General features: G+C 35.7%; 1 protein-coding gene across 1 annotated transcript in view; it reads right to left on the bottom strand.

The window, feature by feature from the left end:
• Window positions 1–15,594, bottom strand: part of SLC9C1 (solute carrier family 9 member C1) — an 83,597-nt gene that overhangs the window by 55,331 nt on the left and 12,672 nt on the right. Inside the window, exons 5-8 of the mRNA XM_045785216.2 lie at window positions 15,363–15,528; window positions 12,049–12,177; window positions 8,616–8,777; window positions 3,948–4,047 (exon numbers count right to left, since the gene is read on the bottom strand). Of these exons, the coding sequence (XP_045641172.1) occupies window positions 3,948–4,047; window positions 8,616–8,777; window positions 12,049–12,177; window positions 15,363–15,528 (557 nt within the window). The remainder of the gene's footprint in view (window positions 1–3,947; window positions 4,048–8,615; window positions 8,778–12,048; window positions 12,178–15,362; window positions 15,529–15,594) is intronic.

Here is a 15,594-nt window from a genome sequence, read left to right as displayed (position 1 = left end):
CAACTACATTTAAATTAGTGTCTTTCTTTGGGGATTGACTCTAAAAACATGTTTGGGTTCATTCAGGCATCATGGTTCATGTAGCTTGAAAATCCTGGTTGTGAACACCTTGTAACATTAGGAAGAGGTAAAATTATTTACCTTTAAAAGGAATACTGAACTGCTAGCCCGCTTTACATAGTGATAGAATTAAGGCTTATCCTAAAATCTAGCTAGCACTTAGAAGATGCGAATTAATCCTTTATTCAAATGAATGCCCTTTGTAGATTCTCCATTTAGAATTTGTGAGCATATGTACATTCAAGTGCCCAAGAGCCCAGGAAAACTCTACATCACTCCAAAGTGCATGTTCTCATCTGCTACAGGCAAAGAAATTTGGAAAAGGACACTCAATTATACCAATATTGGTCATGTTTTGGTGTTGGGACCATAGGGGGCTATTTAAAATTAACTTCTTTTTATCATTCTATATATTTCCTGTGTTGAATGTCACAATATTATGTTAGTAAAAAAATAAATTGAAAAGATTAAAAGGGCACATGAACACCACTTTAGGAGATGAAGATGGCTTAGTTTAACCATATGCTGTCAGACTGTCCCTGAAACCCTGAAAAGGAATGATTGTCCCTTCGCCAGAAAAATGGATTTGCCAAAAACCAGATCCAATACTAAAAACAACTCTTTCTCTGTTATAGTAATATGAATTTTCAGTTCTGAACAGTATTTAAAGATGCGCAAATACCTAGGCCTTATCAGAGAAAAATTAAATGTAAAACATCTAGCCTAGGAAATATTAAGTCAAATCCTTCAAAATACTGTTTCTGTGACCAAACTTAGGTTAATTACTGTAGGTTGTGAATTATCATCCCTTTCTTGCATATGCATGGCCATGCTTTTAATACTGTTAGCTTCTGGATTTAAATTCTGCATCCAACATTAACTTGGAGGGAAATACACAAAGATATATTTTATGACAATTGTGTAATTTTTGTGTTTTTTAATCCTCCTTTTGACTTCACTATCAAAAGCAAATCCAATCATTGCACCATATGCATAGATACCCTCCCCCCCAAAATCCCTCAAAGCATTATACCCACCTACCCACACAATTAATGAAATCCCTTGTGAACATTGAGTAGGATAATTCAATCAAGTGAATGGTGAATGTGAACTACTATCATACTTTTCTCCTCATTTAACAATTACATAACTGAAAATTTTTCCTAACATTGTGGAAAAATGCTGCTGAAAACCAGATATAAGTCTCATTAAATGAGCATAAGATGTAATCAAATGAATTAAGCAACAAATATTGAGGAGCTGTCAAGACCATTCCATATGTTGTAGAAATTAATGGGAGAAACCTGATGTGGGGGAAACCAGATTCTTTAAGGAATCAGTTCATCAAATTCAAAGTGGGTGTGAGCTGAACAACCAAGGTCCAACCCAGCTAATGGATGTGTGCATCCTTGTGCATGGGTGTGTGCACGTGTGTGTTTGCAATAAGTCAGGCACACTGCAAAAGAGCTTCGGACTTTTTTTTTAAGTCCTTCTCTTTTATTTGGTGATCATGAGTATCCTAATAAATCTAAATCTTCTATGTAGCAAAGCGTCACAACCCTGTCTTTATCTCAGGGTCATCAGGGGAGAATTTTTTTAAAAAATTTAAAAAATCAGAAGTCCTATGCACTCGTGATTTTGATTCGACAGATCCAGACAACTGTATTATTTTTATTCCCCAATGTTGCACAGCCAGTAGCCTAGAGAAATGACATGACCTTATGGACTGAATGTTGTCGGGATGTCAATTTGCCAGGAATAAAAGATTATGCAGGCTGGCTGGGAAGTAGTTTCTTTCTGGGAATTTCTTTCTAGAAAGGTGATGTATAAATAGAAGCATGAAAGAAGTAAGGCATCCAGTCTGCCAGCATGGAGGGGAATTTCAGGAGCAGAAACACAAGGACAGAAGTAGCACAAATAGGGAGCACGTTTGGCAAGTCTGAGGAATAGCAGAGTGACCTGTATGGCTAGGGAAGTGTCAGTGAGGGTTAGAGTGGTGGACATGAGGGGGACATAGGGCTCTGTTTTGCCATTAAAACAGCTTTCACCTGTAGCCAGAAGAGATGAGAAGTTAGTAGATGGTTTTAAACAAAAGAAATGATCTGGCTAAGGAGGAAGTGAGGCCGGTGAGGATCAGTAAAAGATCATAGGATTGACACAGTGTAGTCTATGTGATTACAGAACTGTTTGAATTGAGGTCCTAGAGACTATAAGCTGGAAACATGGTCGATGATGCACCTCTTCTCTTAGAAAGTGGCAAGGACCTGTTGCTGATTGCTGTAGGCTATAGGAGGATTTACTATTGTTATCCTAGATTTCTACTATTTTGGAGAGTAGAAGTTGACACATGTCATATTTTACACAGTAAGATTGTTGAAATTGAGATTATGAAGTGGTCATTTAGTGGGTGACTTAAGCAAGGTGGTAAACATGCTCATAGGAGGAGAGGAGGTCCACGAACTGAAAGGTGGAGTAGAGGGTCAACTGTGTGGATACTGACTGGCATCACTAAGAATGGTGATGGAGTAATGGTGTTGCAGACAGTCACAGTGAGAGGGGGGCCAAAATCTTCATGAAATGGGGAGTGTGATTCAGGGCTCTAGATATAACTACCACCAAGAGGGTGGCAGATGGTATAATGTCATGTGATGAGCTTCAAAACTGGGTTTTTCTAGGGAAGAATGATAAAGAATGATCTAGAAATGACTTTGAGGTACAGAGAGATCATCTACCTCAACTCTAAGCTCAGTAGTACCAGGGATGTGGGTGAGAAAAACACAACTTTTAAGGAATGCAAGGGAAGTAATGTCTTCAGGGGAGATCCAGGTGTCAGAGCAGAAACAGTCTTCAGAATCACTTCCCGAAGACAGAGTTGAAACACATAACATTTTTAATTCTTCCCCCAACAATTAACTGTGGCAAGTAATTCTGCCCAGCTGCTGGTACAATTGACTTCCATTGTAATTGACATGCAATTTTAATAAGTGCTCCAAAATTCTATAAGATTCTATACTTTCACACTTCTGACTTCTGAATTTATTCTACCTTCTATAATGTTCTCTAAAACTCCACAATCATTGATTATGTTCAGGGCCTCTGTTAATATGTGTTGCCATCGTGTGATTTAGGTCAAGTTCTCAGCCTATGTGTTGGAGCATCACTGAAAGCAGCACCCTTCTTCTACGCTGGCACAAATTCCACTCACCCCTAAGCTGGATGCCCTTGAGCAGGGCACAGTTTATACACTTGTACACTTGGCCGTGTTTTCTTTTATAACACTGCCAATCCTTTTCAAATGCTCTAGCTTAATCTTTTAATTTGTTTTGCCTGCCATCTCTTCATTGTCCTTAAAACACTGGTTTTCTATTCTAGTAGCAGAGCCATCCTGAGCCATATTGCAGCCTGAGGCAAAAGGAACTAATCAGTAATACTGATCCCATCTTTATTTAAAATTTTTCTATTTTCACCATGGATTTTTTGCATTAATTTCAATTTTTTAAAAAAAATATTGCACTAGAATATTATTTATCTTGATTACTGTTTTTTGGCAAATTCTTAAATTTTGTGCCTGAGATGAGTGCCTCACATGCCTTACCTTACTCCTGGCCCTGACTAGTAAATTATACTGGAAATTACTGAGTAGATGGTCAGAGATTTGAAAGAATTAGTGGGAAAATAGAGCCAACATGAACTCAAGGTAAGCTTATAAATTTTGCTTAAAATTAGAGAATTAGAAGACACAAGTGAATAGAGTTTTTAGTAAAGGTTTTTAGTCGAGTTTTGGAGTCAGTATCTTACTTCGACCAATGTAGATGTAGCTATGGTTGCTATTAGAATACTATAGCCTCTAATGCATGAAACAAAGTGAAAATATGCTAGCTACTCACTCGAGAAGAAGCGCTTCAACTCCTGGTTTAAAACTTGTGGAATTTAAGAAAAGTCCCATAATGGCCAGGGTAAATATTCCAGACATCCCAACTAGCTCACCTATTTTTTAAAAGAATTAATTATAAAGTATTAATTTAACATCAACAGCAGCACAAATTTTGCTCGAGATAAAAATAAAAGATATCTTGATAGTACAGTAACTTTACAGAGACTCTACTTGGTTTCAACCAGATTATATCGCAGATCATTACTACCACCTCGTCCTTCCTCCTCCTCAGATTCACACCCAATTGTGTTGTCGAGTGTATACTGAACATCCTTGCACTGCTTCGGCTTCATATCATTGCCAACAATATGAAGCTTACAAAACTCCTCATGTGCCCCAGGGTGGCTTGAGCACCCTCTACAGGTCTAATTTTTTCAGAGGGGCTCTGGAGGAATGACATGGAAGTGAGCCAATGAGTTCTTTATGGAATAGTCCACTTCATATGCTTTCTTCTCAGGAGACAATGGGAGATAGAAATGGTTTGACTTTGTGGCAGGACTAAGGGAGTTGATCCAGTAGAAACCTCATATGGATATACTTCCCCAGCTTAATATTGTTTTCGTATATGTACTGTGCAGGACTGAAAAGCATAAAGAATTAGAATATTCTTAAAAGTAGTGGTATTAGAGTTATATTCCCCCTTTCTTATGAAAGTAGTGCATTGCCACTGTAAAAAATTCAAATAATATGGTACAGTACAGAGAGTATATATATATATATATTTTTTTTTTAATAAAAAGAGGACCCATAATTCAACTACCAAGACTTCAAGTACAGACCATCCCCAACTTAACAAAGTTTCGACTTGCAATTTTTCAGCTTTACAATGGTACAAAAGCAGTGTGCATCCTGTAGAAACAGTACTTCGAATTTTGAGTATTGATCTTTTCTCAGGCTAGCAATTTGTGGTAAGATCCTCTCTCTCGATGCTGGGCAGTGGCAGTGAGCTGCAGCTCCCAGTCAGCCACGCCATCATGAGGGTGAACAACCGATACACTCACAACCATTCTGCACCACACAACCATTCTGTTTTTCACTTTCAGTACAACACTCAGTAAATTACATGAATATCAAACCCTTTGTCATAAAATAGGCTTCCTGTGAGGTGATTTGCCCAGCTGTAGGCCAATGTAAGTATTCTGAGCATGTTTAAGGTAGACTGGGCTAAGCTACGATGTTTGGTAGGTGAGGTGTACTAAATGCATTTTGACTTATGATATGTTCAACTTACAATGGTGTATGGAGATATAACCCTATTGTAAGTCAAGGAAGGTAAGTGTAATTTTAAAAAAAATTTGTATTAGAATTTCTATAATGGAGAGGTCTGTATTTGTTTAGAAGAAATAATTTGATAAGTCAGTTGAGAATTGAGAATGAGACCCAAAGGGCAATTTAAGAATTAAAGGATACTTGCTCAATTTCTAGACTGGACATAAGGGGTAAGAATTAAGCAGGAAACATGGAAAAGTGAAGAATTAAAGAGAGCTATCAGATCTCATAAAGCCATGAATTACATAATGTAACTTCCCTTGTGAGCTTCCTTGTGCCCATCTTCAGTAAAATTTGCAAAGAACCAAAAACTTCTGTATATTTAAAATGAAGTAGCAGAGACCATGAGGAACTAAACTCCAGAAATTTTCAGGAATCATGAGGAGATCTTTGGGTGCTCATAGGCTATAGACGGGAATTTAAGATAATTGGACCAAGATCTTTGAGAGGAGTGGAGTACCCAATGAACACTCATGATGGCATATATACAACATGCATACACACAAAGTCACACATTTAACAAAAAGCTATAATGAGATTATACTGTAATAGAGTTCTGTAATAAGCTTCTTTTTTTTACTTATTGTTTAGCAGACGTAGTTCCAGTTAATAAATAAAAATTAAAATTTTTGTTTTAATAGTAAAGAATATTATAGATATGTCACTTTTATCATATTGCCGTATTTATCAATTGCCAGGCATATTTGGATAAGCTCTTTGCCCCTCCATTTTTTTGGCTTACTTTACATTACTTTGTTAAAACAGTTGTATTTTAATTACTGGTGGCTTGTTAAATATTTAATACCTACCTAGTAGAGAAAGTTCTTCACTTTTCTTAAAGTTATCTTGTCTGTTTTCACAATCAGTATTTCCAGATGATATTTTAAATTGTTTGGTAAAATTTCAACACCCCCCCCAATTTCTATCATTATTTGATTCAGATTGTGATACATTTTAATTTTATAAAGTTAGTATCCTTATCATACTACTGAGTCTTCCCTTCCAGAGATGGAAAATTACAAGTTTTATATTCTTTATTTTAATCCTGGCTAGAAATGGTACCTAAGCCAGAAACTAACACTTTGATTAAGTTAGTTTTGAATTATAAAATAAGAGGGAAGTGTGGACATAGGCACTTTGAGGAGATCAAGTCCTGAACTAGTCATAGTCATTTATTAGGTAATAGTGAAACTTGGACAATATTTATGGTGAATATCTTGAAGATACTAATAATATAAACATTAAGTCAGGTCAGAGTGAAAGTCCTTTTACATTAGATTTATAATTACTCTGTACCTCATTTTCATGAAATTCTGTTTTAGAAGTTTTCTTTCTAACATGTTTATAGAGACATTTTAACTCTAAAAGTTTAAAATTATTTTAGGGGGTATAACCCTTAATCTTGAGGCTATGTTCACTTACTAAATAATGTTAGGCGAAATTATATTTGCTAGAATATATTTTTTGGAGAAATTTAGGTATCCATAATTAAAGTAGTATGCAATGCATGTATCTGTACTGACCATTCCTTTGCTGTCTATTAATTCATTAACTTGATTCTGTAAACTCACTTGATTATAACTGACTTTAATCTGATAATTAGTTAGGAAGCCTCAAGATCCTATATTCTGCCTTTCCTTCCTCAAACACGAAAATAATGAATCTTGTTACGCTAGCATTCATAAAAGCATTTTCTCTGTCTTGATTTATTCAAATTTAAATTTCTCAGTAAACTTTTATAGTTTTCCATGTTTAGGCTCAAACTTCTTGTTCAGTTTATTCCTTTATATTTTGTAATATTTTGCCAATGTAAAGAGAATCAAATTTTCATTGTATTTTCTAACTAGCTCCTGCTGGCTTATAAGAACACTATATATATATATATATATATATATATATATATATATATATATATATATATATATATTTTTTTTTTTTTTTTTTGGTATATTTATCTTATATCAAGCTATCAAAAAGACTTTCAGGCTTTGTTTATTAGTTAACGCTTTTGGGTTTTCTATGTAACCTAAAATGTTGTCACTAATGTAATCATTTTCTCTTTCAAAATTATGGATAAATGTCTTTGTTTCTTTTTTTTTTTTTTAAAGATTTTATTTATTCATTTGACTGAGAGAGAGACAGCCAGCAAGAAAGGGAACACAAGCAGGGGGAGTGGGAGAGGAAGAAGCAGGCTCCCAGCGGAGGAGCCTGACGTGGGGCTCAATCCCAGAACACCAGAATCACGCCCTGAGCCAAAGGCAGACACTTAAGGACTGAGCCACCCAGGCGCCCTTAAATGTCTTTCTTTCTTTTCCTTCTTTCCTTCCTTCCTTTTTTCTTTTCTTCCGCCCTCTCTCCCTCTCCCTCTCTCTCTTCTTCTCTCCTTTCTTTCTCCCTTTCTTTCTTTCTTTCTTTCTTTCTTTCTTTCTTTCTTTCTTCCTTTCTTTCTTCTTGCTTTAGCTAAAGCTTCTAAAGAAATCATAGATAAGAGAATAGGCAACATTGGCTTGCTCCTAAATGTAAAGGAAGGGCATAGTGTGAGTTGGTAACTAGGTATTTACTGCATATGCTAATTCCAAGTCCATTACAGAGCTTTCTTGAAGAGCTGGGTTGAATGACTTTCTAGGGCTGCATCAGAGAACGATAATATGGTGAATTCTTAATATCTGTCATACTTCTGTGAGGAGGAAGTGGTGGCAAATGGATTAACACTGATAGATTTTCTAATATTAGTCTTGATCTGTAACTTCTATTTTGATTTCCTTTTTGATCTAAAATTTATCAAGGAAAGTATATTTAATTTCAGGCTATTAGAATGATTATTTTTAAAAACCTTCCTTTTATAATTAGTAAATTGCGAATGCATTGTGAATGAACAGTGTTTCAGATTTTATTAAAATGCTCTTCAAGTCTAGTTCATTTCTGTAAGTGGTCTACACATATGTGTAAAGGATATGCATTCTGTTTGAGAAGATAAAACTTTGTATCCTGTAAACCAAGCATTTAAGTTTTTATTTATATCTTTTTATAGCCATCATTGGTTTTTGTCCAACTGGTTATGAAATTATCTGGGAAAGGCATGCTAAATTATCTCATTGTAATCATGATTTTGTCAAATTCTTTTGGCTTTTTTAATGGTATTTGCTTTACATATCTTGAGACATTGATTTCTGTTGTATAGATACCAATATTTTTATCTCTTTTGATAGGTTATTTTAACAAAAATATTCCTCCTAGATAAGTTAATGGTTTTTTGTTTTTGTTTTTACAAACTTTGCCTGGTATGCATTTTCCTAAATCTCTGTTTTGCATTTTTCTGTCATTTAGTTTTAGGCATAGGCCCCAGACTTACAAATAAAAAAGATGAGGTACAGAATTGAAAAGCTGAGGCTTATGTGATTGACATCATCTCCAAAAACAGTGGACATCCACAACTGAATCAGTTTTGAACTTAGAATTCCAAACAAGAAACTTGCTAGGAAATAAGACCAAATTTCAAGCAGGATGTCAAAGGCTGCAAGAAAGGGGAGTAAATAGGAAATAGTTAATAGAACTTACTTGATCTTAGTTTTAAGTGATACTCTGGGTCAATTTTTCTTTTTGTCCTTATTTTTAAAAATAGCTCATTGCCATTGGTATATATGGTATTTTCTTATTCCTAAATTGAAACCGTTTCTATTCAAATGCTGAAAACCATATACAAGTTTGCAAAATTCAGTCAATTTAGTTTAAGAGCTTCTTTCAGTGCCCATTAAGAAATACACATGTCTTCAGTGCCATACAATGCAATAAATTTTGGAGATGCAGTAATGAATAAGAAGTAGAAAGTTCCCAAACTCTTGGAACTTATATTTTATATCTATCAAGGTATATACAGGAAATACAGAAAGAGGAATTCCTCTGGGTCCCGGCAGAGTGAATCTCCTGTATTGTTCTGGCTTGCCAAACCAACTGGTTTCTCTAGGTCATACCTGCTCTAGCCATAAGTTAAGGCATGATGGTAATTTAGGGAGTCCAGTGCCTCCTGTAACTGAAACAGAACAGAGGTAGACTCTGATTTCAGAAGGAGGTAGGGAACTGGAGTTAGAAGACCCATTTGAAAGTTGCTTTCTTTTTTAAGAAAGAAAAATTAGTTTCTAATCAGTAAAATGTTTACTGAATGGAATAATTAGGCCAAGAAAAAGCAAATCCATTATTTCTTACAATATTTCTAAACTCCCAACATGCAAGTTGGAAAAGGCAGACCTGTGAGTGCAGTAACTCCTCTTAGTTTTCCCCTTTATGAAATATATGCTAACTTCAAAGATGGAGCAACATTACTTAAATAATTAGATGAATTTTAAAAACAATAATTATTATGATTCAAATGCTGAAAACCATATACAAGTTTGCAAATTCACTATTACGTCAATTGATATAACTGAAGTATCAGAAAGCTTATTAAGCATCTTTTTTCCTTAAAGAAAATTTTTCTTTCAAATCTATTAAAAATTCAGAGAAATCCCTCACGGCTGAGGAAATAAGTTTACTTTTCTCTTCATCCTTCAGCAGAGGTCTTATTATTGTAGTTGTTTCTATTATTATTTAAATAGAATGATTATTTTGGTTTTTACTCCTCTGAAACTTAAACACAAAATTCTGTTCCATTAATTTTATCAAAATTATGAAGCAAGCTCTGTGAAAGCAAAGACTATTATGGTCATGGCTGAAGCATGAGGCCTAGAATAGGAACTATCACATAGTACAGATCAATAAATAATTGTTGTATTAATGAATAATGAACGAATGAATGAATTTCCATTACAGCACCCATCCCCCTCCTTTTTTTTTTTTTTGCTTGCTAGTGAATATCAAGAAAGTTCTCTTGATTAGATTGTAGATATCAACTCTGATAAGGTTCCCTGAAATTCTGTGGTCAATCTTTACTATCTTAAAGGGAGTCCTAGTAGAATCCTGGACCAGGTTGAAGGCTGGGCATGGATCTGTCCAACCAGCACACATGACTATACCTCTTTGTATTTTTCAGTTTTCTGAGAGAGTGGTCCTTGAGTTTTTAAGAGGCCTCTGAATATAGATATCTCTTTTTTGTTCACCTTCATCATCTTCAGGAAGGCCCTATCTGCAGGAAGTTTTATGGTGAAAACTCTCTGAGTGACATAATATGGATTTTGGAAGAGGTTGAATGCGTGTGGTGGTTTGACTTCCTCACATACCACAGATGGAATATATGAGGCACTTAAAGAGGATGTACCTTCCTGTGCTAAATTGGGGTTCTAGGTTCACCACAGATGTTTCAAGTTGCCATGGCCTGGGTAAACTACTTGGATATAGAGCAAGGCTAGAGGTGAGTTCTCCTTATTTATGTTCAAGTAGGGTACCTGTCCACCATCCGGAGCAGCTCCGTTGAGGAAGACATGAGAGGAGTGATGATCCCCAGAATGGGTGTTCTTGGGAAAGAATAGTCTTTAATTCTTAGTTTGAGGCATTGATTTAAATATGGAAGGCATAGATGGGTCAGAATAGAAGTAAAGAGGATCCCTGGCTGCCCAACAATGAAGTAATCTCCAGGGACAGGGAAAGCAACTACATCTAGCTAAAACTTTCTCTTCTTGAGCGGTTAGAAAAGTAATTTGAGATATGCTTAATTGCTAGGGAGAGGGGAGTAGTAGAAGGATCTTACTTCAACATAACTTATTACTTGGCATCATACAGACCACTTTGATACACTAGAATGTGGTCTGGAAGCACCTCCTAAATGCTTTTTTCAAGAGGATAAGAAGGTGAAATGGGATAATGCTGTCTCAGGCCTTAGAGCACAAGACATCCAGTGAGTGGAATAGCGTATGTCAGCAATTTTCTCAAGAAGTCTATAATCATTACTTTTCCAAAATCAGTGCAAAAGGGAACACAATAAATAAATAAATAAATAAATAAATAAATAAATAAATAACTCTTAATATTACTTTGAAAATATCTGACTTCATGGACATCCTTAAAGGGTCCTATGGACACCCTCTCCCACCACCCCGCCCACTGCAGTGACTGTACTCTGAGAACCAAAGTTACAGGAGGAGGTTATGGGGTTTTGATCAGAAAGGGGGGCATAAGATGCTTCTGGGACTGCTGGTGACATTATATTTCTTGTCTTGAGTGCTAATTACACATCTGTGTATTTTATAATCATTCATCATAGTGTGCAGATTATCATTTATTTTATATATATACAGACATATGATAAAGTAACAAAAGATACTTATGATCAGGGCTATCTGAACGGGTAAACGAACTCATGAATACGTTGTAATCTCTCTGTTTACAAGTGCTGCTCTCAGGCCCTGAAGATGGCCATATAACTCCACTTGGTCCCTGAGCTGACAACTTTTGATGTTGCCTGTGGGGAGATAGCTCCAGTGAAGGGAAGGGCAAACCCTGCATCCTCTCACCACTGGCAGGCGCATTGTCTAGCTTATCTTCTGAGTTCCTCTTCAACACTAACAAAACAACATTTCCCATTCTTGTCAAGCATTCTGACTCAGCCTGGGTCTGTGGAATGTTGCCCCTATAAGCATCCTCATGAAAGTCCCAACCCAGCCTCAAATAAAACCACAATGAATATTAAATAAGGGATGTGTGGTAGTGCTTTGTAAAGGGTAGATCACTATACTAATACAAGTATATTCCTACAAGCATAATTTATGATAAAATACTATAAAATCCATATCAGCTTTTAGAAAATATAGGATTCTGATTTAAGAAATTTAGAAAAAGAATTTCTAAGTCCTTACCTAAAGAATGGTTCACCTTCCTTTGCAGGCTGAGATTAATATCTTCAATACCATTGAATACAATCAAAGACATTATAGAGGTCATCAGACTTTCTCCATTAATTAAATTGACGAGGCTTCTAGAAAGACCTATGGAAGAGAAAATATTTTGTTTAAGGTGGGAAAATTATCAATATTAAAGAATAAAATTTTATTATTAAGTAGGAGTATATTCTTTTTTTTTTTTTTTAAAGATTTTATTTATTTATTCGACAGAGAGAGACAGCCAGCGAGAGAGGGAACACAAGCACGGGGAGTGGGAGAGGAAGAAGCAGGCTCATAGCAGAGGAGCCTGATGTGGGGCTCGATCCCGGAACGCCGGGATCACGCCCTGAGCCGAAGGCAGACGCTTAACCACTGTGCCACCCAGGCGCCCCTAAGTAGGAGTATATTCTTAGCTACAGATTTATATCACATACTTTGCCTATGTACTTAAATAAACCCTAGTCATGTTTGAAAACTCCCTTCGAGGAAATTTAATTATGTACCAACAGTAAGTTAAGTCTAGACTTCCATAATTAGGAACCAAATTAATTGTGATTGACCATGGTTTGTGTAAGAAAGATGATCAGCTAGATCTGTCATTCCTTGTTTTAAAGCCCAGATGAAAACATGAAATTCACTATTTTTAAAAATTTGGTGATTTAGCCAATATCATGCATTTAAGGCAAGGCAAAAAACAGTGATGGAGGATAAAGGAAATTCATAAGTCAAGATTTATAACATGGTACCTAAGCAAATTATTAGGGCAATTGTCAAGATAATCTATGATTAGAAATTGTCTGACTTTCCTATACATTCCTTTCAAGGATTTTAGAAATCAAGCTCCATGAAATGGAGAGCACCTGAATATTATGTATTCCCATCCTAATTTCCCTCTATTTATGATGATAGTTTAGATATCTATCGATTATCATTTTTTTCATTAAATATGCTTATAGTGGCAAAAGTATAACTTTGAGCATCTTAATGATTTTCTAGATGTCCGTAGGAGTGAAATATTATTACATCACCCAACCACTTTATGATCACAACCTCACATGGTAAGTATGCTGTTGTAGGAGAAGAGAAGTCAAGGCATCTGTTCCTGTGGAAGCTCAAGTGCCTTGATGGTCCAATTCTTCACCTCTTTATGTATCCATGCCTTTTGCTGTAAAACTGCAATTTCTCTCACCTAAGAGATCCAGTCTGTTTTGTTATGAGACATGATGCAGGCAGAGGCTTAAGACAGATTTTTGCTTCCTATCACTTGTATTCTGCCACCATCATGGTAGTGTTCCCTGGTTGCACTACTGGAAGATTGTGAGAAATACATGGAAGAAAGGTGGCTCTTCCCAGTTGAGGCCATCCTAGATCGCTTAGCCCCCAGATGACCCTCTCACTGACTATAGATTCGTTAGCCATGTGAGACTCACGAGAAATAATAACTGTTGTTTTTAAGCCACTGTGTTTTTTCTTACTCAGTTGTTGAAACTCAGAGCTGTTCCTTACTGAGAAAAATCTAACTGGTACTATTGTATAGCTAATTCCAATAGCTATAACAAAACGTAAGTGTTTGAAAATAAACAACTGACATGGGGGCATTTGATGAGTCAACAGACCATCAAAAGCTCAAGACAATGTGAATATATTCATGTACACATAAGCCTGGGCAGACTTTGTGTGTGTGTGAAAGTAAAACAAAGCAAATATAAAAATCTTGCTTTGAAAACTCAAGCAAAAATGTTACCAAGAGAAAAATACTTTATTTTTCATTTTTATGTTTTTAAGTATGCAAAATGAGGAGAAAAACAAAATTCCAGAAGTCATGGCAAGATGACTAAAATGTATGAGCATAACTTTGCAAGTTAACTCAAAGAAATTAGTTATCTTTTTTTAAAAAAGATTTATTTATTTGAGAGAGAGAGAGTGGGAGAGCACATGAGTGTGGAGGCAGGGGAGGGGCAGAGGAAGAGAGAGAGAGAGAGAAACTCAAGCTGACTCCATGCTGAGTGTGGAGCCAGACGCGGGGCTCAATCTCATAACTGCTGAGACAAGCACTGGAGTGAAAACCAAGAGTTGAGTGCTTAACCGACTGTGCCACCCACGCACCCCCACAAAGAAATTATTTAAATTCAACAATGGCAGTCCAGGAAATCAGTGGAATACTAACTAGATTACAAGATTATAACGTTAAGAATGCAATGCTCTCAGGTAGCATAGAACTTTGCCAAATCTTTTGAGTAGAAAAGGGACTGGCACTGACGAAGTCCCCATAGAGGCAGGGTTGGGTGACAGATCCTGGCACTTCCTTCTTCTAAAGTCTTACCTCACAATCTTAATCTCTTTGTTTTGAAGAGTTGGCTCTCCTTTATTCAGAGAGGTACATTGATGTGTCTCCTCTATTCTATTTCTACTTGCCTCAAGGAGCTTTTTCCTTTAACTGGCCATAAAATGAAAAGTATAGAAAATGTGTGTATGCACATGCACACATGCCATATTAAAATTCTATTTCAAAACAAATGTAATTCTTGTCACTAAAAAGTGATTGGAGGACAACAAATTAGGTTATCATTTTTCTTGAATGAGGCTTTTAGATTTGTGCATGTTTGTGTGTGGGGGGGTTATGTTGACTTGGTATTTTGTTTTTAAATATAGATTTATTTCTCCTAAAATAGTACACACTGAAAACACTGTATGATTAGCGATTTTATTGTTTTTGACTTTTCATGTTTTTTGGTCCTAATGGTGACAAGGACTCCAAAGGCACTTTTTTTTTTCTGCAAATGGCATTATCCTAATGACAGTATTGTCAAAGGAAAAGAGGTATTGGGCAATAGAAATGTCACCACAATGTATTTGCAAATTGTTCGCTCCTGAAACTGTTGGCTCAAAGTAGAAGCATGTATAAAGTCAAGGATTACACATAACCCTGTTTATTCCACAATTGGATGAAATATATATATATATATATATATACACACACACACACATATATACATATGGGCGCATATATATATATATATATACACACACACACACACACACACATATATATACATATGGGCTTACTTAGCGCATATATATATATATATATATGCGCTAAGTAAGCCCATAACTGGCATTTCATTTTGTTCTAAGCATCACTAACCCGAATCTCCATGCTCAACCCCCAATGTCCCCGAACCCTATTTCATATATTGAAAAGCTACAGTGAACAAAAGATTTTAAAACTAGATACATTAAGTACAGAACATGATAATTTAAATATAGAAAAAGAGGAAAAATATACCTACCAAGGTCTCTTATAGCAGCTGCCGTCAGCATGGGATCTGAACTCACAAGGATAGTTGAAAATAATAACCATGGAGTAGTTTCCAAAAGTAATTTATTCACAGATACCAAATACCAAAGAATTAATATATAATTCATCAAAAAGCCAGGAACTGTAATTAAAAGTACCTGCAAAGAAATTTTACAGATAGAAAAATCTGATTGGCTTTGTATACTATTTTAAAAAGCAGAGTA

The sequence above is a fragment of the Ursus americanus genome, chromosome 4, assembly GCF_024610735.1.
Source record: "Ursus americanus isolate L20-20 chromosome 4, mUrsAme1.1.p, whole genome shotgun sequence".
In the NCBI taxonomy this organism is placed as follows: domain Eukaryota; kingdom Metazoa; phylum Chordata; class Mammalia; order Carnivora; family Ursidae; genus Ursus; species Ursus americanus.
Note: the sequence above shows the minus strand (reverse complement) of the source record. Positions and strands in the feature narration are given on the sequence as shown.